Below are 22,855 nucleotides of genomic sequence, written 5' to 3' on the forward strand. Positions count from 1 at the left end.
GGGGGTTGGGTGGTAGCGCAGTGGGTTAAGTTGACTTGATGCAAAGTGCAAGGACTGGCAATAAGGATCCTGATCCTGGTTCAAGCTCCCCGCTGGCAGGGGGCTCACTTCGCAGGTGGTGAAGCAGGTCTGCAGGTGGCTATCTTTCTCTCCTCCTCTTTGTCTCCCCTTCTCAGTTTCTCTCTGTCCTATCCAACAACTATGACAGCAGTAACAAAAACAATAATAATAACAATGATAAACAACAAGGACAACAAAAGGGAAAAATAGCCTCCAGGATCAGTGGATTTGAGTGCAGGCATGAGCCCCAGCAATAACCCCGGAGACAAAAAAAAAAAAAAAAAACGGTTGTAATGGTCCTGTTGGATGTTTTTGCTTCTGATTTAAATTTAGTAATTAAATATATTTGCAAACATCTCCAGGGTGGATGAGTAGAAGGTGCTTAACTTGGAAATTATAAGTAGTATGAAAGAGAAATGTAAAGAAATTCTGAGAAAATTTAAAGAAAGCAGAACTTTTTCACAGGAATGAGGACTATAGAAGGAAAAGGGGGCAGGCGGGAGAGAGAAATGATCTCTGGGGATCAGAGGGAACTAAACCCAAAACAGCTCTCACAGCCTTACCTAGCTTCTTTATTTTAATGAATTAATTAAATTTTGCTCTATAGTGTTTTTTCTTTCTCCTGAGGTTTTGTTCCTACACAATTCCACTGCTCCCAGTGGACTTTTTAATATTTATCTTTATTAATATGAGAGAGGAGAGCCAGAACATCACTCTGGCAAATTCGAGCCAGAATTGTGTACACGACCTCATTCTTGAGGACCCAATGCTTTATTTACTATGCCAAGGACTTTTTGTTTTAAAAGAGAGAGGGACCAGCAGGTAGCCAACACAAATTGCCGTGTTGAAAAAGACCCAGATGTGAGCTCTGCACCACTATACAGAAGTGCTGGCCGTGGGGGCAACGCTTTTCAAGCAGTGGAGTAGTGTTGTGGTGTCTCTCCTTATCTCTTTTCTCTGTATATTATCTCTCTGCCTCACACTTGTCTACAGAGAAGGGGAAAGTGGCTGGTGAGAGCAGCAGAGCTGCGCAGGCACTGAGCACCACTGTTGGTAAATAAAGAAGGGGAGGGGGGAGCAGAGCCAGCACAGTTGTGCTCTACCGTGGGGAAGCTTGCTCTCGTGTGGTGGCCGGGGACTGGTACCCAGGTCTTCATGCGTGGTAAGTGTGTGCTCTGCCAGGTGTGCTGTCTCCTGGCCCACCTGGCTTATACTTCACACGCTACTTCTCCTTCTACATTATGCCATTTAACCTTTGCATCAGCCAGAAGTCAGGGCCTCATAGTGTGCCCAGAGTGCTAAATATGGCTGGTCCGCAGAAGATACAGAATTGGAAAGAGAAGGACGGAAAGAACAGTGTAACATTCCAAGAGCATTCTTTATTGAATCTGGTTCTCTTTGTTTCTGTTTGAGAATGTGGTAAATAATATGAGTTAAGATTACTACTTTATAGCTTTGGCTAGGTAAGCACCTTGCTCACATTGATACTGTGTAGCCTCTGGAACAGGGTTTTGGATAATTTACTCTCTATGGGCAGGTGCCTGTTGAGAGTTGGCAGATGCTAAGTGGTGAGCCCTAGCTTCCCAGGCAGGCTTCCTGCTGCCCTCATGCCTGCAGCCTTGTGAATTCTACCAGACTCAAGGGTGAGACTGAGATACGTCTGGCTAGAAGGTTTGATAGATGACTTGTTTCCACACAAACAAACCAGTTCATAGAATAAATGAAAGTATTATGACAGAATGAGGACTTCAGAAAACCCAAGGAAAGATGTGTTTTGTGGTTGTCTTTAGCCTTACCTAAAACTGCACTTCGACTGTGCCTCCCCCTCCCATTGCTCCCGCAAGTAAAACTTTGCAGCTGGACATAGCACAGTAATTGGCTCTGTGACTGAGCAAAGCTACTCAGTGCTGGTCAATGCCTTGTTTAAAGTCAACTTTCAGTGTTGTATAGAGTTGAAGAAGGGCACTAGATCGTGTGCAGGTGAGGTAGTGGCACAGGGGACACTGGGATTGGAAGTGGTGGCTCTTGGTTTTGAATCTTAGGGGCTTCTGATGACTTAGATTATTGTTGCTCAACCTTATGTTGGGACATTTTGGTGTGTGGAAAACATAGCTGTGTTATGTTGCAACTTCCTGGCTTCCTCTCTTCAGTCATTTTCTTAACTTGAGAATGGGCTGAGTGGCGATGAATGCGGTGTGTGCACTTCCTTGCCATGAACGCCACACCTTGCACATTGGTTGCCGCATGTCCCTATGTGTTTGGACTAGCAGGTGAGGGCATCAGTGGATTCAGGCAGCCCTTCTGCACCCAAGCAGATGAGGGTTGTGTTTGGATGAGGGAGAACACTCAAGGTGGACAAGATGTGGATGGTGGTGCGCAAGAACCCAAGTTCGGGCCTGATCCCCATCTGCAGGGGGAAAGCTTTGCGAATGGTGAAGCAGTGCTGCAGGCTTCTCTCTCCCTCTCTCTCTCTCTATCTCTCTCCCTCTCTATCTTCCTCTCAATTTCTGGCCATCTATCCAATAAAGAAATAAAAAAAAAATTAAAAGTTGAGTTCAGCGGTCATAATGTGGACTTGTGTGTGTACTGGTGCTAGAATTAGGATGTATCATAAATACAGCTGATAAATCTGACAGTGATAGTATGGTGGGTGGGCGGTGCCTGTGTGCATGCACACACACGTTTGCACAAGATAGAGGAAAGCCAGGGCTATCTGTGACACGGAGAGCCTTCTAGCTTTCTCTTCATCTAACTCCGGGCTCTTGTTTCTGTTTCATAGGCGGGGGCAGCAGAGTGGACATGAGACTAAATGATTAAGCCAGTACTTGACCTTGAGGGTCTCACTTCAGTTTCCGAATTCCTGCACTGAACTAGGGACCCTGAAACTGACCCCATGTGGCCAGCTGTTCTTGGGTTTCCCCACGGGAGCCATAGTGCAGGGCATGGCTCTGCCACTAAGTTGCACCCCTGGCTTTCCCTGTTGGCCTTTAGACTTGCCTGTCAGGATCCTTGGTTGTTCTAATGCAAGTACAGGATATGTGCAGCTGTTGTCCTGCTGGGTCACAAATCCTCGCCCTTCCTAGGCAGATAGGAAGGAAACCTGTCACAATGGCTCCCACTGTGTGATTCTGATCAAGTTTCATTTTCATATTTGTAGACAAAGGAGTAGTGGGTATTTTCACTCTCTTTCTCTTCACTCTCAAATGTTTTCTTATTTTGAAAAGAGACAGTGGTTGAGAGGGAGGGGATAGAGAGACAGAGACATACCTGCAGCACTGTTTCACCTCTCATGAAACTTCCTCCTGCAGGTGAGGACCAAGGGCTTAAACCCAGGCCCTTGTGTACCATAATGTGTGTGCTCTACCAGGTACACCTCTGCTTGGCCCTGTGGGTACTCTTTAAAGGAGTACTGAGTAAAGTGTGTGCACATTTAGACAAAAAGGAAAAACAAACAAAAACAAAACCTGAAGAGCAACCGCAACAGAAGCTGTGTTGAAGAAGTGTTTGGTTTTGACTGTTACATGTAATCTTTGTACCCTGGTACTCGTGAACATTAAGATTCTAGACTGCACAGTGCCGTGAAGGCTATGGGATGGAACCCATAAAACCAGAGAGATGCAGAAACTGGTTAACCTGCCTGTAGCGAGCCCCTGCCAGGGGTTCTCCTGCCTCTGCTGAGTCCACAGCCTCTTCCTACTGCCTTTTTAGTTATATGCCCTGGAACTAGGAGAAAATCTCCTAGTTTCAGGACATTCCACAACACCACTGGCCTGTACTTTCAAAAAATGTCAAGAGTTGGGAAAGACCAAATCTGTAGAATCTTTCTAGACAGAAGAAGACTGACAACTAAGTGCACTGGGATCCTGAATTAGATTTTAGATGAATAACTGATAACGGCATTGTTGGGACAACTGGCCGAACTTGAATAAGGGCAATCAAAAATATTAGGTATTAAGTATCCAATGTTAAATGTACTGGCATAGCTAGACATGCCATGGTTGTGTGAAGGGTTTCCTTAGGAGCCACTAGCCAGACTTGGGAGGAAAGGATCAGTGTCTACAGCACACTCACACAGCCTCTACTGAAGCACAGGGTGGCACCTTCATGGGCACACTTGTGGATCACCTCTAACTCCTTACAGTCAGACTTAGGTTGCAGTTGGCTTCTTTTCTTTTTTCTCTTTCTTTATTGCCCCCAGGGTTATCATCGCGGGCTGGGGCCCAGTGCCTGCACTACGAATCCACTACTCCGACAGCCACCTTTTCCTTTTGTTGTTGTTGGACAGGACAGAGAGAAATTAAGAGAGATGGGGAAGATAGGGGAAGAGAAAGACACACTTGCAGATGGGGAGCCAGGGGCTTGAACCAGGGTCCTTGTGCTTCGTACTATGTGTGCTTAACCTGGTGCGCCACCTCCCGGCCCCTTGTGATTTAATAACTTTTTCATAAGTTTATAGGAGTATGATTCCATACCACACCCATCACCCTCTGTCGTGGTCACTGCCCTTAATCCAGGGGAGAAAGTACTCAGAACTAAGGGTGTGACAGCTTTAGCTCTGTGGCTGAAAAGCAGACAGGGACCATGCAAAGGAACTTGAGAAGTTGAAGGTAGGGAGGCTCTTGGTTGGATAATTCAGAACCAGGTATGGTTAGAAAATTTGTTTTTTTGGAGTTTTTTTGGTAGTGCAGCGGGTTAAGTGCATGTGGTGCAAAGCACAAGGACTGGCATAAGGATCCCTGTTCAAGCCCCTGGCTCCCCACCTACAGGGGAGTCACTTCACAGTGGTGAAGCAGGTCTGCAGGTGCCTAATCTTTCTCTCCTCTCTCTGTCTTCCCCTCCTCTCTCCATTCTCTCTGTCCTGTCCAACGACAGCAACAACAATAATATCTACAATAATAACTACAACAATAAAACAACAAAGACAACAAAAGGGAATAAAAAAGAGAATATTAGTTTTTGCTATAGACATTTTCAGTGTGAGCAATGTCTCTTCTCCTGGTTGAAGGTTGCCACCGTTCTGTTATGGAGTCTGGTGAAGAGGAAGATTTCTTCTGGGGCATTTCTTACTATCAGGAAGGAATGTCTTTTTCAGAACCTTCTTGGAAAACTTGCCTCCACTTCCCTCAACTAACACACTTTGTGGCTTGTGAAGGGAGGGTGACTGTGATCTACTTATCCAGACCTTTGCTCTGCTGTCAGGGAAAATGCAGCCTAGGGAAGTGTTACCCTTCCTTAGGGACCACTGTGTGTGTACACACACACACACACACACACACACACACACACACCCTCACACACACACACCCTCTCCCAGTTTCCCCAGTGAGGAAATTGAGGCACAGAACCTAATTTACCCAAGATAACACGGCTAATAAGGGGAGAGCTAAGGTTTATATGATACAGTCTGGGATGAAGCTACATAATCACTAGGCACACTTCCTAGGGTAGTCTTTACTCTTTTTTTTTTAATCTTAGAGTTAATATTAGGGTGAATGTGTGTGTGTGTGTGTGTGTGTGTGTGTGTGTGTGCGCGCGCGCACGCACGCGCGTATGCATGCTTGTCCTTTGCATATCACTTTCTAGCCAGCTGTGGTGGACTGAGGAATCCAAGGTCAGCGAGGGAGGGAGAGGAAGTGGTCGTATATGGACTATGTATTAGGGAAATGCTACTTTGTGAGGAACCAGAAAGGAGGTATCAGGAGAATGATTTAATTTTGTTTATTGTCTTTTCTTCCCTTGGAGCACCCCTAGCCCCTGCCCTTTGTACACGTGTGTGGGGAGTCAGTGTCTCCCTGTCTGTGACGGCATTGCCCCATTCCAGATGCTGCAAGCATTTTCCAAGCTCATGTGTGCCATTTTAGGGTTTTGAGAAATCTCTGTTAAGGCTGCTTTTATTTGGTTTAGTAATTTACACTTAAATAGGTACGGATCATTTAAGTTTAGCCTTTCCTTAAGTTTTCTGTTACTATTCTTCTAACCTTATATGACCAGTTCCTTTTTTTTTTTTTTTTTTTTTTTTTTTTTTTTTTTGGTGGCGGCCCAGAACTTTGATGGTTAGTGTGATACAGAAGTACATTATATTGTAATCTTATAAATCATTGTTAAAGCACTGATTTAAAGAAATAAATATTTTGGGCTAGGGAAATAGCATACTGTTATGCAAAAAGGCTTTTATGCTTCAGTCCCTCGCATCACTATAGGCCAGAGATGAGCAGTGCTCTGGTTTAAATAAATAAATATTTTTATTTGAAAGGAATGAGAGAAATTGAGAAGGGCGGGGGAGATAGAGAGACACCTGCAGTACTGCTTCCAGTCATGAGTTTTCTTTCCTTCAGGTAGGGAACGGAGGCTTGAACCTGGGTCCTTGTATTACATTTGTTTTTCACTGAATACACCACCACCTGCCTCTCCCCCCCTACCCCCCAAACTCTGGTTTATGGGGATTGAACCTTGGAGTCTGGAACCTCAGGCATGTGGATCTCTTAGATAACCATTATGCTATCTACCCTGCCTATTTCCCCCCCCTTAGTTTTTTAAAAATGTATTTTTATTATTCATTCATGAAGAATAGAGAAAGAAATAACCAGATATCATTCTGGTACATGTGCTACCAAGGATTGAACTTGGGACCTCATGCTTGACAGTCCTGTGCTTTATCCATTGTGCCACCTCTAGGACCACCCACTAGTTTTTTTTGTTTGTTTGTTTGTTTAAACATGTGTACATTCTTCTTACTTATTTATCTTTATTATCTTTATTGATTTATTGGATGGAGACAGCCAGAAATGAAGAGGGAAGGGGGGGATAGAGAGGGAGAGAGACAGAGAGACACCTGCAGCTCTGCTTTACCACTTGTGAAGCTTCCCCCCTACAGGTAGGGACCAGGGATTCGAACCTGGGTCCTTATGCATTGTAACGTGTGCTCAATCAGGTGCATCACCACCCAGCCCCTCACATGTACATTGTAAGAAAATTTTAGCGTACAATTTAGTGGATTTTTGTCTGCGTATTATTGCTTTCATTTAATTTGTGTATCCACATCTGATTCCACACCTCATATATGATGAATTGTGGTGGAACTGGCTTTTCTCTGCTTCACTTTTCCTTCTAAAGAATTTGAAAAACCTTCTTCCCCCCCCCCCCCCAGATCACTGATCAGCTCTGGCTTATGGTGGTATGGAGGATTGAACCTGGGACTTTGGAGCCTCAGGCATAAGTGTTTGCATAACCATTATGCTATCTACCCCCACTTCCTTTTTTATTTTATTATTATTTAGTTTATGTTCTTTTTTTATTTTTTATTTATTTTTTCCCTTTTGTTGCCCTTGTTTTATTGTTGTAGTTGTTGTTGTTGTTGGATAGGACAGAGAGAAATGGAGAGAGGGAGGGGAAGACAGAGAGGAGGAGAGAAAGATAGCCACCTGCAGACCTGCTTCACCACCTGTGAAGCGACTCCCCTGCAGGTGGGGAGCTGGGGTTTGAACCGGGATCCTTATGCCGGTCTTTGTGCTTTGCGCCACCTGCGCTTAGCCCGCTGTACTACAGCCCGACTCCCAGTTTATGTTCTTTTTATTTTTTTAAATTATCTTTATTTATTGGATAGAAACAGCTAGAAATCAAGAGGGAAGAGGGAGGAAGACAGACTCCTGCAACACTGCTTCACCACTCACAAAGCTTTCCCTAAGCAGGTGGGGACCGGGGACTCAAACTTGGGTCTCTTCGCATTATAACATGTGCGCTCAATCAGGTGTGCAACCCCCCCCCCCCCCCCGTTTTATTTTTCAGAGTGAAATTTCAAATCATTTTGACCTGGCACCCAAGATGTGTTCTTTGACAGATCCCTTTAGAAAAGATTGTGGTAAATGACAGGAGGAGAGCTATGGTGGTGGTTTGGTTTCTCATTTTCATTTCTGTTTAATTTTTAGATTTCGGATCATTGTTTGACTTGGAAAATGATCTTCCTGATGAGCTGATCCCCAATGGGGGAGAATTAGGCCTTTTAAACAGTGGGAACCTTGTTCCAGATGCTGCTTCCAAACATAAACAACTGTCGGAGCTTCTGCGTGGAGGCAGCGGCTCCAGTATCAACCCAGGAATAGGAAATGTCAGCGCAAGCAGCCCAGTGCAGCAAGGCCTGGGGGGCCAGGCCCCAGGGCAGCCGAACAGCACAAACATGGCTAGCCTGGGGGCCATGGGCAAGAGCCCTCTGAACCAGGGAGACACTGCAGCCCCAAGCCTGCCCAAGCAGGCGGCCAGCACCTCTGGGCCCACTCCTCCGGCTTCCCAAGCACTGAATCCACAAGCACAAAAGCAAGTGGGGCTGGTAACCAGTAGCCCTGCCACGTCGCAGACGGGACCCGGCATCTGCATGAACGCAAACTTTAATCAGACCCACCCTGGCCTCCTCAACAGTAACTCTGGCCATAGTCTAATGAACCAGGCCCAGCAGGGGCAGGCGCAAGTTATGAATGGATCTCTTGGGGCGGCTGGCAGAGGAAGGGGAGCTGGAATGCCATACCCCACCCCTGCCATGCAAGGGGCCACAGGCAGTGTGCTGGCTGAGACACTTACACAGGTGTCACCACAGATGGCCAGCCACGCAGGACTGAATACAGCGCAGGCTGGAGGCATGACCAAGGTAAGAATGTTTGTGCTTTTAGGGCTCCTGCCAATGAACACCTTCCTCTAGACGAGGTGCTAAATGTGCTGGTGTGACCTCCTGTCCCCAGAAATGGGAGTGGCGGTTTGTTATCTGGAGCCCTTCCTCTGGGTTAGAGATCTCTTTGTCTGTAAAATGGGGATTCTGGGGGCTGGGAGGTGGATCACCTAGCAGAGGGCAAATTATCTGGGTTCCATTCCCTTGTCATAGCATGAAAACACTGCAAAGGAGAAGCTTCATGAGCAGCAGAACAGTGCTGTGTTGTCTCTCACTGTTTTTTAAACAATATTTATTTTCCCTTTTGTTGCCCTTGTTGTTTTTCATTGCTGTTGTAGTTATTGTTGTTGTTATTGATGTCGTTGTTGTTGGATAGGACAGAGAGAAATGGAAAGAAAGACAGGGGGAGAGAAAGATAGACACCTGCAGATCTGCTTTACCACCTGTGAAGCGACTCCCCTGCAGGTGGGGAGCTGGGGGCTCGAACCAGGATCCTTACTCGGATCCTTGCTTTGTGCCATGTGCACTTAACCTGCTGCACTACCAACCCGGCTCCCTCACTTTTTAAAAAATATTTATTTATTTTCCCTTTTGTTGCCCTTTTTTTTGTTGTTGTTGTTATTATTGATGTCGTTGTTGTTGTTAGGACAGAGAGAAATGGAGAGAGGGGAAGATGGGGAGAGAAAGATCACCCGACTCCTGTCTCTCACTTTTATCTAAAAATGGAACAAGAGTCTGCTGAGAGTGATGGAATTGTACAGGTGTGAAGCCTTGGGAACAACCCCCGGTGCTCCCTCCACCCCATCCCACCCCAAGAAAAAATAAAGGGCCTTCTTTATTTATTTATTATTATTATTTAGAAAGGGCCTTCTTAGACCATCCATGAAATGACCTGTATGTCAGGCAGTCATCAAGAACATGATACATGTGTTTGCCCTTTTTCTACCTGGGAGAAAATGTGTAGAGATACAGCCAGTTGGTTAAAAGAGACAACTTCTATGCTCCGGGAAGTGGCACAGTGGATAAAGCATCGGACTTGAGAGCACGACGTCCTGAGTTCGATCCCCGGCAGCACATGTACCAGAGTGATGTCTGGCTCTTTCTCTCTCCTCCTATCTTTCTCATTAATAAATAAAATCTTAAAAAAAAAAAAAAAAAACACTTTGCTGGACCCAGCCTTTTATGGCCCCACTGCGTCTGGGAAAGGCTGCTCCACCTTTCCCCAGCTGAGGTGTTCTTTCTCTGCATACCCCTTCCTTTTGACAGCCAGCTGTTCAAGTATGTCCATTTGGCAGCAGACTCTGCTCTTAGCCTGTTAGCCACATGCCATAGTTGCAAGAAAGAGTTGGCAGAGTTGGGCAGAGTATGGACCCTTGTGTTTCAGAAGAAACTTAGATCCATGTTTCCCAAAGTGGAGTTCCTAGGCCAACAGGGGCTTTTAACTTGGAAGCAGGAGAGGGTGGAGGTGGGGGGAATCTCTGAATTTCAGACATCCTAGGCTCAGTATGTTTCTGGGTGGTTATGATCCCTGGGTAAGACTTGTACCAACTGAGTGGGGGTATAGCATAATGGTTATACAGAGACTTTCATGCCTGAGGCTATCAAGTCCCAGGTTCAATCCCCCATGCCACCATAAGCCAGAGCTGAGCAGTGCTCTGGTTTAAAAAAAAAAAAAAAAAAAAAAAAAAGACTTGTACCAACCATTTAGCCTGGGGAAGAGGGCAGGGACTGAGCTTGGGGACCAGGGGGTCAAGTGTCAAGAAAGGGATGAGGCAGCTGGACAAGGAACAAGAATAGGGACAGGCCTCAGTGAAGAAAACAGTTCCAGAGCCACAACTCCCAAGCTCCTGATTCTGGTATTATTTGGTGCAGTAGATTCCTGAACAGAAAAGTGGTTTGGCCTGCTGTTGGATCTGATTTGTCCCAAATAAGGAAAAGGGAGGAAATCATAGACCACAGTTTCCCCCACAAGACTAATGACAGTGTTAGGAGAGACACAGAGCCCTATGACTGTCCTATGTGAGGAAGAACTTTGCAAAGTAGCTAAGGAATTGGGGTGAAGAGACCCCCATCATCAAAAACATTTATCTTGTAAACCACTATTAATGACAAATTAAAAAATCGCATCTCTTTTGAAATACTAGTAAAAGGGAATAGGAACTTGAATGTTAGTGAGCCCTGGCATTTGAAGAGTAGAGCAGGAGGGTTTAGACCTCCTCGTCAGACTGGTGCAAGCAAGATGGGAATGTAAAGTAGACTCTGGTTTTAGACCTTCTGGATGATCCCTCAAGTTATTGAAGACTCTAAGGAAGTTTTAAAATGTGCATTACATCTGTCAAAATTTGCCACATTAGACTTTTAAACTACCAGCACACATTCCTTAGCTATTCAACATGGTGATAACTATACACCATGTTATATCTGGAGAATTTCTGGGTTCTAATGAGAAAATGAAAAATAAAAGAATGTCTTTTGTAGTTTGTGAAAATAGCCATAGACCCTTGCCATATTTGATGAATCATTCATAATACATATACCTAAAAGTTAGACTTGGCAGTCATTGCCTCTCTCACATGTAAATATTTTTTTAAATTTTATTTATTAGAAAGATAGTAGGAGAAAAAGAACCAGATTATCACTCTGGTACATGTGTTGCCGGGGATTGAACTCAGGACCTCATGCTTGAGAGTCTAAGGCCTTAGCCACTGTGCCACCTCCCGGACCACTAAATAATTTCTTCATATCTAAAAGTCCACCCAATATTCAAGTTTCTAGTGGTTTTATGTCATAATTTGTCCTCTAGGTTATTTTTTTAGAAATCTGAATAATCCCAATTTCAATTAATTGATACGACTCTTAATCAGAATCTTTTTTTTCTTCTAGGGAGTTTCCCTACAGATAACGTCATTTATATCTGTCACTTCATGTTTCTTTCTTTTTTAAATATTTATTTATTTATTCCCTTTTTGTTGCCCTTGTTTTATTGTTGTAGTTATTATTATTGTCATTGTTGGATAGGACAGAGAGAAATGGAGAGAGGAGGGGAAGACAGAGAGGGGGAGAGAAAGACAGACACCTGCAGACCTACTTCACCTACTGTATAGCCATTCCCTTGCAGGTGGGGAGCCAGGGGCTTGAACCGGGATCCTCATGCTGATCCTTGTGCTTTGTGCCACATATGCTTAACTCGCTATGCTACTGCCTGACTCCCCTTTGTGTTTCTTTTTAATATATTTTTTAGTTTATTTTTTTATAATTTAAAATTTTCATTTTTTTATTTATTATATAGAGACAGCCAGAAATTGAGAGGAGGGGGGAGATAGAGAGGAAGAGAAACAGAGACACTTGCAGCCCTGCTTCACCACTTGTGAAGCTTTCCCCATGCATGTGAGGACTGGGGGCTTGAATCTGGGCTCTTGCACATTATAACGTGCATGCTCAACCAGGTGGTCCACCATCTGTCTCTGTCACTTCGTGTTTCTAGCTCTGTTCCCTGTGAATATCGCAGTGATGGAGGAGAGGAAGGGATTGGCATTGATGGGAGGTGACCATGGCCTTTGGATAAAGCAGAAAGAAAGACTGGTCTGGTGAGCAGAAGACAGGCTTAGGGCCAGGCTATGGAGCAGTGAGTAGGGCAGATTCGTTACCATGTAGGAGGATCTGGGTTCAGGCGTCTTGTCTCCACTTGCAGCGGGAAAGCTTCACCAACACCCTGTTCTTTTTGTTTCTCTTAGCAAAGAGAGGAAAGGGGGGCTGGGTTTGGGCACACATATTACCAAGTGCAAGGACCCAGTTGAGCCCCCGCTCCTCAGAGGGCATGCTTCACGAGCAGTGAAGCAGGTCTACAGGTGTCCTTCTCTCCCTCTCCTCTCAATTCCTTTCTGTGCTGTCTAAAAATGGCTGCTGGGAGTGGTGGATTTGTAGTGCAAGCACCAAGCCCTAGAGGTAATCCTGATGGTGCAAAAAAAAAGAAAGAAAGAAAGAAAAAAAAAAAGAAAAATCAAAACAAATAAGATTGAGAGAAAAACAAAAGGCTACTGGAGTGGTGGAGCTATTGTTTAGGCTGTGAGTCCCAGTGATAATCCAGATGGCAAAAAATATTAAATAAGTGAGACAGATTCACTGTAAGTTGTTCTCTAATGTGGATAGCAAAACCAAGTAAGATTTCAGAATTCACGCTAGAAAAGAAATTTGGTCTGGAGACACCTGGGTAGTATGTTTGCCTTGCTGTGGCTGTGGCCTGGCTTCACCTCCTCACACTACATGGGTAGTGCCCTGGCACTAGGAGAAACTCATGGCACCGTCCCCTCCCTCCCACTCATTCCATTCAGTGTTAGAAAAGAATTTATTAAATGGAGGTGTTTTTGTTTGTTTGAGTTTAGGGAGTGAGATGACTTAGTACTTACAGAAATAATATCCAAACAGTTATCATCCTAGCACCATTTAATGAGGTATTGGCAATCCAGCTCTTCACCCCTACGTGGAAGCCACTTTTGGTATATTTTATTCAGTTTTTTTTTTCCTTCCTGTTTTCTGTTTATTGCCACCAGTGTTTTTGTTGGTGGGCTTGGTACTTGCACAGTAAATTCACTGCTCCGGGTGATCATTTTTCCTTTTTCCTTTTTTATTTGATAGAGCAGAGTACTTGAGGGAAGGCAGGGGAGACAGAAAGATAGGCACCTCCAGCCTTGCTTCACCGCTCGTGAAGCTTTCCCCCTGCAGCTGGGGACTGGGAGCTTGAATCCAGATCTGGTCCTATACAGTCAGCAAGCTAAGTGTCTCTAAATGATTCACTGGTATCTTGTTCTTGGGTCAGTTTTACAATTTATATTTTAATAGAAATTCTTTATACTTGGATTTAAATTTTTATTTAGTTTTATTGTGCAAGAATCTTGCAATTTTAGACTTTCTTGGTTTTGTGATTATTCTTACTCCTAATTTTGTGGAACTCCCAGAGAAGCCATCTAAAATAGCACATCCTGCTCTGTGCAGCACAGGTGACAGAGGGAAGCCAGAAGCTGAGAGAAAGAGGAAGGCGTGCTGTATTTGACCAAGGGGCTGTGAATTTTCCCAGTTCTATGGTTGCTGGGAATGTGCTCCCTGAGAATGTGGCCCTGAGAAACACTTTTAAAAATGACGTCTGAAAAGAGACCAAGTGTGTTAAGCTTTCAATAGATTGGGTTGTTTTACTCTTATTTTTGGAGGTACAGTTTAAGAAGCTGAAAGGCACAGGTTTTAATTGTTACAATGTGATGCATTTGTTGCATGCCCGTGAAATCCTTCCACCAGAAAGCTTCTTTGTTTCCCCCCCTTTCCTCTTCCCTTTCTCCAAACTTTTTTAGCTCATTCGGACAAGATTGTGGTCCCCCTCAGGACAAACTTTTTTTTTGGGGGGGGGAATTAGTGGTTTACAGTTGACAGTAAAGTACAATAATTTGTACATGCATAACATTCCCCACTTTTCCACGTAACACTACAACCCCCACTAGTTTTTCCTCTGCCATCATGTTCCAAGACCTGAACCCTCACTCTCACCCTAGAGTCTTTTACTTTGTGCAATACACCAACTCTAGTCCAAGTTCTGCTTAGTGTTTTCCCTTCTGATCTTGCTTTTCAACTGTCTATGAGTGAGATCATCCCATATTTATCCTTTTGTTTCTGACTTATCTCACTTAACATAATTTTTTCAAGTGGATATGCTTTGCTTCTTAAACTTCATGTAAATGGAAGCATATCCTATGCACTTCATTTATTTATTTATTTTTTCATGGCTTCTTTAGTTCACATGCTGTCTTGTAGAGAAACATACATGTTATTATCTAAATCAGTAGTATTTTTTATTGCTAAATATCCATTGTGTGATTCTACATACCATGATTGCTTATTTAGCCTCCTGTACTCGGGATTTGTGGTGGTTTCCAGTCTAGAGATATTGAGAATAAAGCTTCTGTAAGCATGCCTGTACAGTTCTTTGTGAACACACATGCACTTCTGTTTTCTTGCAAAGTTAGATGTGCCTTAGACGGGCTTAGGGAGATTTCTGCTCTGTAGGTGAGGAGTTTGCAAACTGTAGCTCTCGGGCCACATTCTGCTCTTGGACTGGTTCTATGGCCCAACAACCTAAAACAGTTTTTATAATTTAAAGGGATAGTTGAACATTAAAGGACCGGGAAGATAGCGTAATGGTTCTGCAAAGAGACTCTCATGACTGAGGCTCCAAAGTCCCAGGTTCAATCCCCTGCATCACCATAAGCCGGAGCTGAGCAGTGCTCTGGTAAAAACAAAAACAAACAAACAAAAAAAGACTGGGGATATAGCTTGTGGTAGAGTGTATGTTTTGTATATATGACGTCATGGGTTTATTTCCTGCTCACAGACACACACAGATAGTTGGAAACCAGTGATCATGGCTAAGTGAAATTAAAATAATTTTAAAGTTTTTTTTTTATCTTTTATTTATTTATTGAATAGAAACAGCCAGAAATTGAGAAGGGGGAGATAGAGAGGGAGAGAGACAGCGAGATACTCACAGCACTACTTCACTGCTCTTGAAGCTTTCTTCCTACCGGTGAGGATTTGAACTTCGGCCTTTGCTCACTGCATCTTGGTGTGGGCGCTTTGCTTCTCATTACTGGTACTTGAGTACTGCGTGTGTTCAGCAGGCTGCGCGGGCCCTCTGGCTCCTCCACCTGGAGGTATCAGACATGTGACACGGCCATGGATGCTTTACACCAGAAAGGCTTTCTGCATGTGGGATTGCCCATGTTGTTCAGAGGAGAAGCTCGAAAGTGCTAAACCTAACATCTAAATGGGTCCAAAGCATGACCTCAAGGACTGATTTCTCCAGTATCTCATAGGTAGTTTGGAAAGACTTCTGTTTATTTGCTGTCTAGTTGTCACCAAGCTAGAATACCTGTTGTTCTCATACTGATTATCAGCTATATTTTATCTCTCGGGTAGTGACAAATTGAGAAGGAAGGGGGAGACAGAGAGGATGAGGGAGGTCCAGCACTGCGTTCACCACTCATGAAGCTTCATGAAGCCAGTCTTTGCACACGGTTACTAACGTGCATCCTCCACCAGGTGTGCCTTCTACTGACCCCTCACATAATCTTTTTGACATTTTCCAGAATTATATGTAGCCTGATTTTTAAGGGTGATTCTGTGCTGAGTAGGACAGTAGTTCCTGTGTTTGCTTTTCCTAAGGAAAGAGCATGGCAAGTGGAGCTTCTCAGGTGCCTGCTACCCTAGGCACTGTGCCCCGTGCTTTGCTGTCAGCCTTGCTTTGTCTCACGTTGATGAATCTTTGAGGTGTATGCTCTACACAGACAATGAAATACTCTTTATTTACGAGAGAACCTAGGCATCATTCTGGTACAAGCAATGCTGGCAATTGAACTTAGGGCCTCATGCTTGAGAGTCCAACACTGTCTGCAGTGCCACCTCCTATACCACCAGAGTTAAATAATCTGAGCCACTTTCCTGCCTTCTAGGAAACTGTTCAAGATGACACATAGTAGAAAGTGGCATGCTTTGATTATAACCTGACTCCAAAATCTTTATTTAAATTTTTTTAATTGTCATCTATTTATTTATTGGAGATGGTCATAAATTGAGAGGGATGAGGGACACAGACACAGAAACAAGACAGTTGCAGACCTGATTCACTATTCATGAAGCTTTTCCCCTAAGGTGGGGGACTGGGCACATGAACCCGGGTCCTTGTGCATTATAACATGTGCACTCAACCAGGTGTGCCACCACCTAGCCCCCAAACTTTTTTTTTGCCTCCCCCCCTTTGTTGCCCTTGTTGTTTCATCTCCATTTTTTCTCCTGTGCTGTGCTGTTCTATCTGTAATATAACTAGATCATGGCAAAGTATACATATTCCTAATTTTCTGTGTGTGGCCCCATTTGCAAAACTTATCAATTATTTACTGCTCACACCGTTTTAAAACCACACCCACCTATACTGTGAGCCTTGCCTCTGGTCTGACTGTTGTGACTCTCAGTCTGAAGTAGTAACTCAGCAGCGCACGTGGTACAAAGCGCAAGGACCGGTGTAAGGATCCCAGTTCGACACCCCCCCCATCCCCACCTGCAGGGGTGTTTGTTGCCTCACAAGCAGTGAAGCAGATCTGCGGGTGTCTGTGTATCTCTCCTCCTCTCTGTCTTCCCCTCCTCTCTTCATTTCTCTCTGTCCTATCCAACAACGATGACATCAATAACAACAACAACAATACAACAACAAGGGCAACAAAAAGGAATAAATAAAAAAGTAGTAACTCAGCCAAGTAAGTTTTGTGAGACCCAAGAGTAGTCCACTTTTCTGCCTACTGGGAAATGTGTTTGCCTTGCATGCAAGAGCTTAGTGTAATTACAGTTTCTTAAAGCATTATTTTAAAAAATGATCTTAGTTCTTAAATATTTTTCTTACATTGTTATGACTAGTATAGAATGGTTTGATAGGTGACTTTCTGGACTTTACTATATTAAAAAAGGAAAGGACAAAGATTAGCTATCCGTACCTATGTTCCCATCTGTCAGAATCAGCATGTTAATATTTCATAGATTTTGTCACACAAATCTTTAAAGTTATTTTTATTTATTTAGTTGATACAGAGAAATTGAGGGGGGGGAGAGACAGACACCTGCAGCCCTGCTTCACCACTCGTGTAGCTTTCCCCCTGCAGATGGGGACCAGGGGACCTTGCGCACTATAATGTGTGCGCTTAACCAGGTGTGCCACCACCTGGCCCCTCATAGATTTTTTTTTTTTAAACACCATAGCACTGATCAGCTCTGGCTCATGGTAGTGCAGGGATTGAACCAAGGACCTTGAAGCTTCAGGCATAAGAGTCTGTTACCCCTTAAGCTATCTCCCTGTTCTGTGTTTATTTATTGTTATTATTATTGTCACTGGGTTATTGCTGTGGTGCCTGGTCCCCCCGACAGCTATTCTCCTCTCCCCCCATATTTACAGGACACAGAGAAATTGGGGTGGAGGAGAGGCACATGCGGGCCTGCTTCACTGCTCATGAAGCTTCCCCCCAGTAAGTGGGTTCTGGGGTTTGGAGCGGGATCTTTGGATATGGAAGCAGGTGCACTAGTGCCTGGCTCCCAATATTTTAAGTAATTTTGTTTGCTTGTTCTTAGAAGAATAGGTGTTGGGCACAGAGGTAGAGACTGAGTGCTTCCCTGGACATGTGGCACTCTGCAGCTCACCTGGAACACCAAGGCGGGCCTGCTGGCAGCAGTGCTCTCTGAGCTGCGGGTGAGCTGCCAGTGTCGGCTCATTGAAGGAAAGGTGTGTGGAGGCGGTAGCAGTGCTCTGGAGTCAGGGCAGCTCTGCTCCTGTCTGTCCAGGTTGTGGGTGATGCTCTTCTGAGGCAGTGCTTGCCTTTCATGAGTGACCACTGCAGTAACAACAGCGCATCCCACTCCCTCCAGCCTCTGTGTTCATTTTAATGACTACCTTAGATCTGATTGTTAACTCCAGACAATGGTGGCCATCTTGTCCTGTTGGGGTATTTGAGTAGAGACTCTCTAGGCTTCACAGGTTCCCCGAGTTCTGTCTGAACTGACTCGCTCGGGTTTCTTATTTGTTGATGAGGGGGAACAGTGCCCACCAAGATTGTGTGTGCTACTCTTCCCACTGCTGCTCAAGGTCCAGCTCAGGTTGGATTCTTGAGCCAAGTACTTGGCCCTTAAGCCAGAGTTATCCTTCTTTGGACTCCACTCAACAGTAGATATTGGTGCCAGGAGAGTGGCACCTGCTTTCCTGCCCTTGACCTTGGAGATGTGCACATGGCTAAGGCCATTTTAGCTTTTCATGTTTTGAGAGATCTGAACACCAGAGCTCCTGGCTGCTGACTTGAGGTTTTCAGAGGCAAGTGCACCTCATTGTCCAACCCTGGTAGCTGTGCACAGTTGGCCAGATCCCTCAAGGTACACGCCCTCCCTCATTTGTTGCTCCCCGAAGCTGCATACCAGGTTTGGACGATGTAGGACCTGGGGTACAGAGCGGCACAGTTGTGCCTTTATTGCCCTAAAAGTCAGATGTGCAGTTTCCTAGTTGATGTGCACACACTGCTAGAGGAGTGCACGGTCTTTTATGTCCTGACTGGCTGTCGGCTGTACCTGCTTTCTCTCCTCCTTGCCACCTTTGCAAATGGTGATGGTGGATGTCTGCTAGGAATGCTAAAACCTCTTTCAGACTTGATCTGGTTACATACATAATACATCAGAGCAAAGTGCGACAACTTAGAACCATGTTATAACCGGGATAGATTTGATTTAAATTGCCACCCAGGAGTAATCTCTGGCAGTGATAATCAGTTTGATCTACCTAGTTTTATTCAGTGTCTGATGACAGCTCGAATTAATATTTTAAGTACAGCTGTGCAGCCTAACAGTGGGTCATCATGAGTAGTCAGAATGTGTAAGTGGGGAGTAACTTTAAAAGATTTTTCTCCATAATGATTTACAAAATATTTATTTATTTATTTTGCCACCAGGGTTTTTGCTAGGGTTGGGTGCCTGCATGATTTCACCACTCCCAGTGGCTTTCCCCCACCCCTTTTACTGACAGACAGAATAGGGGAAGAGAGGAGAAAGAGGTACCTACAGATCCTGTTCCACTGCTCATGTTGTCTCCTCTTGCAGCTGGGATCAAGGGCTTGAACCCAGATCCTGGTGCATGGTAACATGTGCGCTCTGCCTGGTGTGCAACACAGAAAATAGTTAAAAGAGGAAAAAGACCATCTGTAAACTCTCCAGAGTTGTCACTAATGAATAATCTGATGGTCCCTTACCCTAATCTGTGTGTGACATGGAGATTAGCCATACGAAGAACATTGTCCCGTGGTCAGTAAATGGGGGTGGGAACAGCACTCTTAATGCTGGTGATTGAACCCAGGGTCTTATTTTTATAAGTCTAAAGCTCCTAGGTATTGCACCACCATCCAGGCTACATGACTGATTTTATTTTTAATTAAATTTTCTTTCTTTCTTTTTTTTTCCTTCTCTTCCAGGGTTATTGCTGGGACTTGGTGCCTGCACCACGAATCCACTGCTCCTGGAGGCTATTTTTTTCCCTTTTGTGGCCCTTGAGGCTATTTTTTCCCTTTTATTGTCCTTGTTGGTTTATCGTTGTTGTGGTGATTATTATTGTTGTTATTGATGTTGTTGTTGTTGGATAGGACAGAGAGAAATGGAGAGGGGAGGGGAGACAAAAAGGGGGAGAGAAAGATAGACATCTGCAGACATGTTTCACTGCCTGTGAAACGACTCCCCTTGCAGGTGGGGAGCTGGGGACTCGAACCGAGATTCTCACACCAGTCCTTGCGCTTTGTGCCATGTGTACTTAACTCGCTGCGCTACCTATTTTTCTTTTTTACCTGAGCACTTACTCAGCTCTGGCTATGGTGGTGTTGGGGATTGAATTTGGGACCTTTGGTGCCTCATGCATTTTTATCTAACCATTATATTAACTTTCTAGTCCTAGAAGGCATTCCTTAGTCTATTGGAACAACTCTCCCCACAGAGGGGCTGGGATAATAGCTTTTTCAGTTGACTTGTTACAAGCCAAAGATGAGCTACCATGGAAATTAAAATGAATCTTTAGCAAGATTCACCTTTTAAAAATAAAAGTTATTTATTTGTTTATTTGTTAAAGGGAATTGAGGGGGATATAGAAAGGGAACTAGAGAGACACCTGCAGTCCTGCTTCACCACTTACTAAGCTTTCCCCCTGCAGGTGGGGACCAGAGGCCTGAACCTCTGGGTCGGTGCACACTGTAGTGTGTGTACATAACCAGATGCGCAACGCATCTGGCCCTACGAGATTAACTCTTTAAAAGTATTTTCAGGAGTCGGGCGGTAGTGCAGTGGGTTAAGTGCATGTGGCGCAAATTGCAAGGACCGGTGTAGGATCCCGGTTTGAGCCCGCGGCTCCCCACCTGCAGGGGAGTCGCTTCACAAGTGGTGAAGCAGGTCTGCAGGTGTCTGTCTTTCTCTCCCCTCTCTCTCTGTCTTCCCCTCCTCTCTCCGTTTCTCTCTGTCCTAACAATAATGACATCAGTAACAACAACAATAATAACTACGACAACAAGGGCAACAAAAGGGAAAATAAATAAATAAAATTAAAAAAAATTTTTTCTTCCTTTCTTTTCTTTTTTCTCCCACTTGTCTCAATCTTTTGTCCGTTCTCTTTCACCCTGGCCTCTGTAGATTTACTAGACTGGCTTTGATTAAAGTGAGGCCACAGTCTTAGAGTAAGTACTTTCAACCCATCTTCCAAATGTTAGATTTCTCCATCGGGGGGAAGTGTTCAGACTTGGGGACTCTGTGTTTCCCCGGCTGCCTTCTGAGCTGGCACTGTTGTGAGAGGTGCGCTGTGCAGTTGTCTGGGGTCTGCAGTCCCCACCACTCCAGGTAGGTGACTTGTAAGTGCCCAGGCCGTGTCTTGGTTTTGCGATCTGTTGCGCATTTCCATTTACTCTTCATTTGCCAAATTGAGGTGCTGGAAAGATTCCAGGGGTGAGCGGCTGATAGTAGACAACTGAATACCGCCACGTCTTTCCATGAGAAACTGCTTTTCTTGGCATCCCCCCAGCAGTGGTAGGTTGCCAAGAGAAAATGCTTTTGGCTTTACAGATGATATGGCCACATTCTGAGTTAGTTCTGGCTCTTCATGCCATCGAGAAGAGTGAGTGCACTTTCTGGCTCTTAAATTATTTGGCAATTTTTTTGTTCATGGTATACTAAATTGTGTTGTTTCTGCACAGTTTACATGAATTTGTGGTAGTTCTGTGTGGGCCTTTATATGTTAAAAGATGCTTAAAAGCATGTCAGGCCTGACCTGCACCACATCCAGTCTGTTCCGTGAGGAGAGGCTTCCAGGTGGCAGCTGCATTGCTTTCGTATCTTGAGGAATGGTCTTGTTCTGTTCCTTTAAAAAAAAAAAAAGATTTTATTTGCCTATCACTGAGAGAAAGTAAGAAGCAGACATCACTCTGGTACACGTGCTTTCAGGGATTGAACTAGGGACCTCATGCTTGAGAATCCAATGCTCTTGTCTACTTTGCCACCTCCCGGACCACCTGTTCCATATATAGTCTTATTCACATTTTATTTATTCATTTATTTATTTATTTATTTATTGAATAGAGACAGAAATTGAGAAATACTTCACCACTTTTTGAACCTTCCTTGCTGCAGATAGGGACAAGGGGCTTGAACTAGGATCATTGCACACTGTAATGTTCTTCTCTGTTGATTTAAATTTCAACCCAGGAAGGGTAGGCTTAAGGTGTTGTAATGATATATTGTTTTAATTTAATATACATTTTAAAATTTAAAATTAATGTTCTATTTTGATTATTGTTATATAAGCTGAAAAACAATCTGGGGTGAAAACGGAGCATTTTAATTTGCTGGGACAATTTCAAAATAATGATCTATGAAAAGTACTTCCTGCAACCTGGGTGGTATAGTGGAGAAACTGTTGAACCCTCAGGCATGAGGTGCCAAGTCCCCAGCATTACATGTGCCCGAGTGATGCTCTGGTCCTTAGCCTCTCCTGGTGCTGTCCATGGTGCTCCCATGTAGTGTCCAGGGCTAAGCCTCCCTGTTAAGTAGAACACATGGTGAGTGAGGCATGCACTCTACTGGATTAGCTATCTCTTAGCCCTTGTTCACATTTTTAAAAATTAGAACTGAGTATACTTATTAAGAGAGAAATATATACTGTTGGGATGACTCCTTCCGGAGCTATATAGCCACCACACAATGGCAGCTGCTTACTGGCTCAGCCACTGTCCTTAAAGCGTCAGATCAGGTAAATGACCTCAACACATACAACCACAGTTTCTACATCTGAACCAGTTCTTAGCTATGGTCTTGTTACTACAATTACTTTTTGGTGTTTTTTCAAAAGTGAAAGGGACTGACTAGACCCACTGGCCATTGGATCATTGTGGACTGAGTCTGTCCAGTACACTCACAGGACTGGAGTAAGGTGTGTGTGTGGGTCCTGTGTAGGAGGGCTCTTACTGGGGATTTTCACAGCTTGCTCTGTCCAGTTTGCTGAGTTCTCAAGTCTTCTGGGCCACCCCCACTCCCACCCCCACCCCCTGC

At 44.4% G+C, this 22,855-nt stretch overlaps 1 protein-coding gene across 1 annotated transcript in view; it reads left to right on the top strand.

The window, feature by feature from the left end:
• The window catches only part of CREBBP (CREB binding protein), a 111,914-nt gene that overhangs the window by 14,702 nt on the left and 74,357 nt on the right, over window positions 1–22,855 (top strand). The window contains exon 2 of the mRNA XM_060174090.1: window positions 7,986–8,698. Coding sequence (XP_060030073.1) covers window positions 7,986–8,698 — 713 coding nt within the window. The remainder of the gene's footprint in view (window positions 1–7,985; window positions 8,699–22,855) is intronic.

Source organism: Erinaceus europaeus, chromosome 15 (genome assembly GCF_950295315.1).
Source record: "Erinaceus europaeus chromosome 15, mEriEur2.1, whole genome shotgun sequence".
Lineage (NCBI taxonomy): Eukaryota > Metazoa > Chordata > Mammalia > Eulipotyphla > Erinaceidae > Erinaceus > Erinaceus europaeus.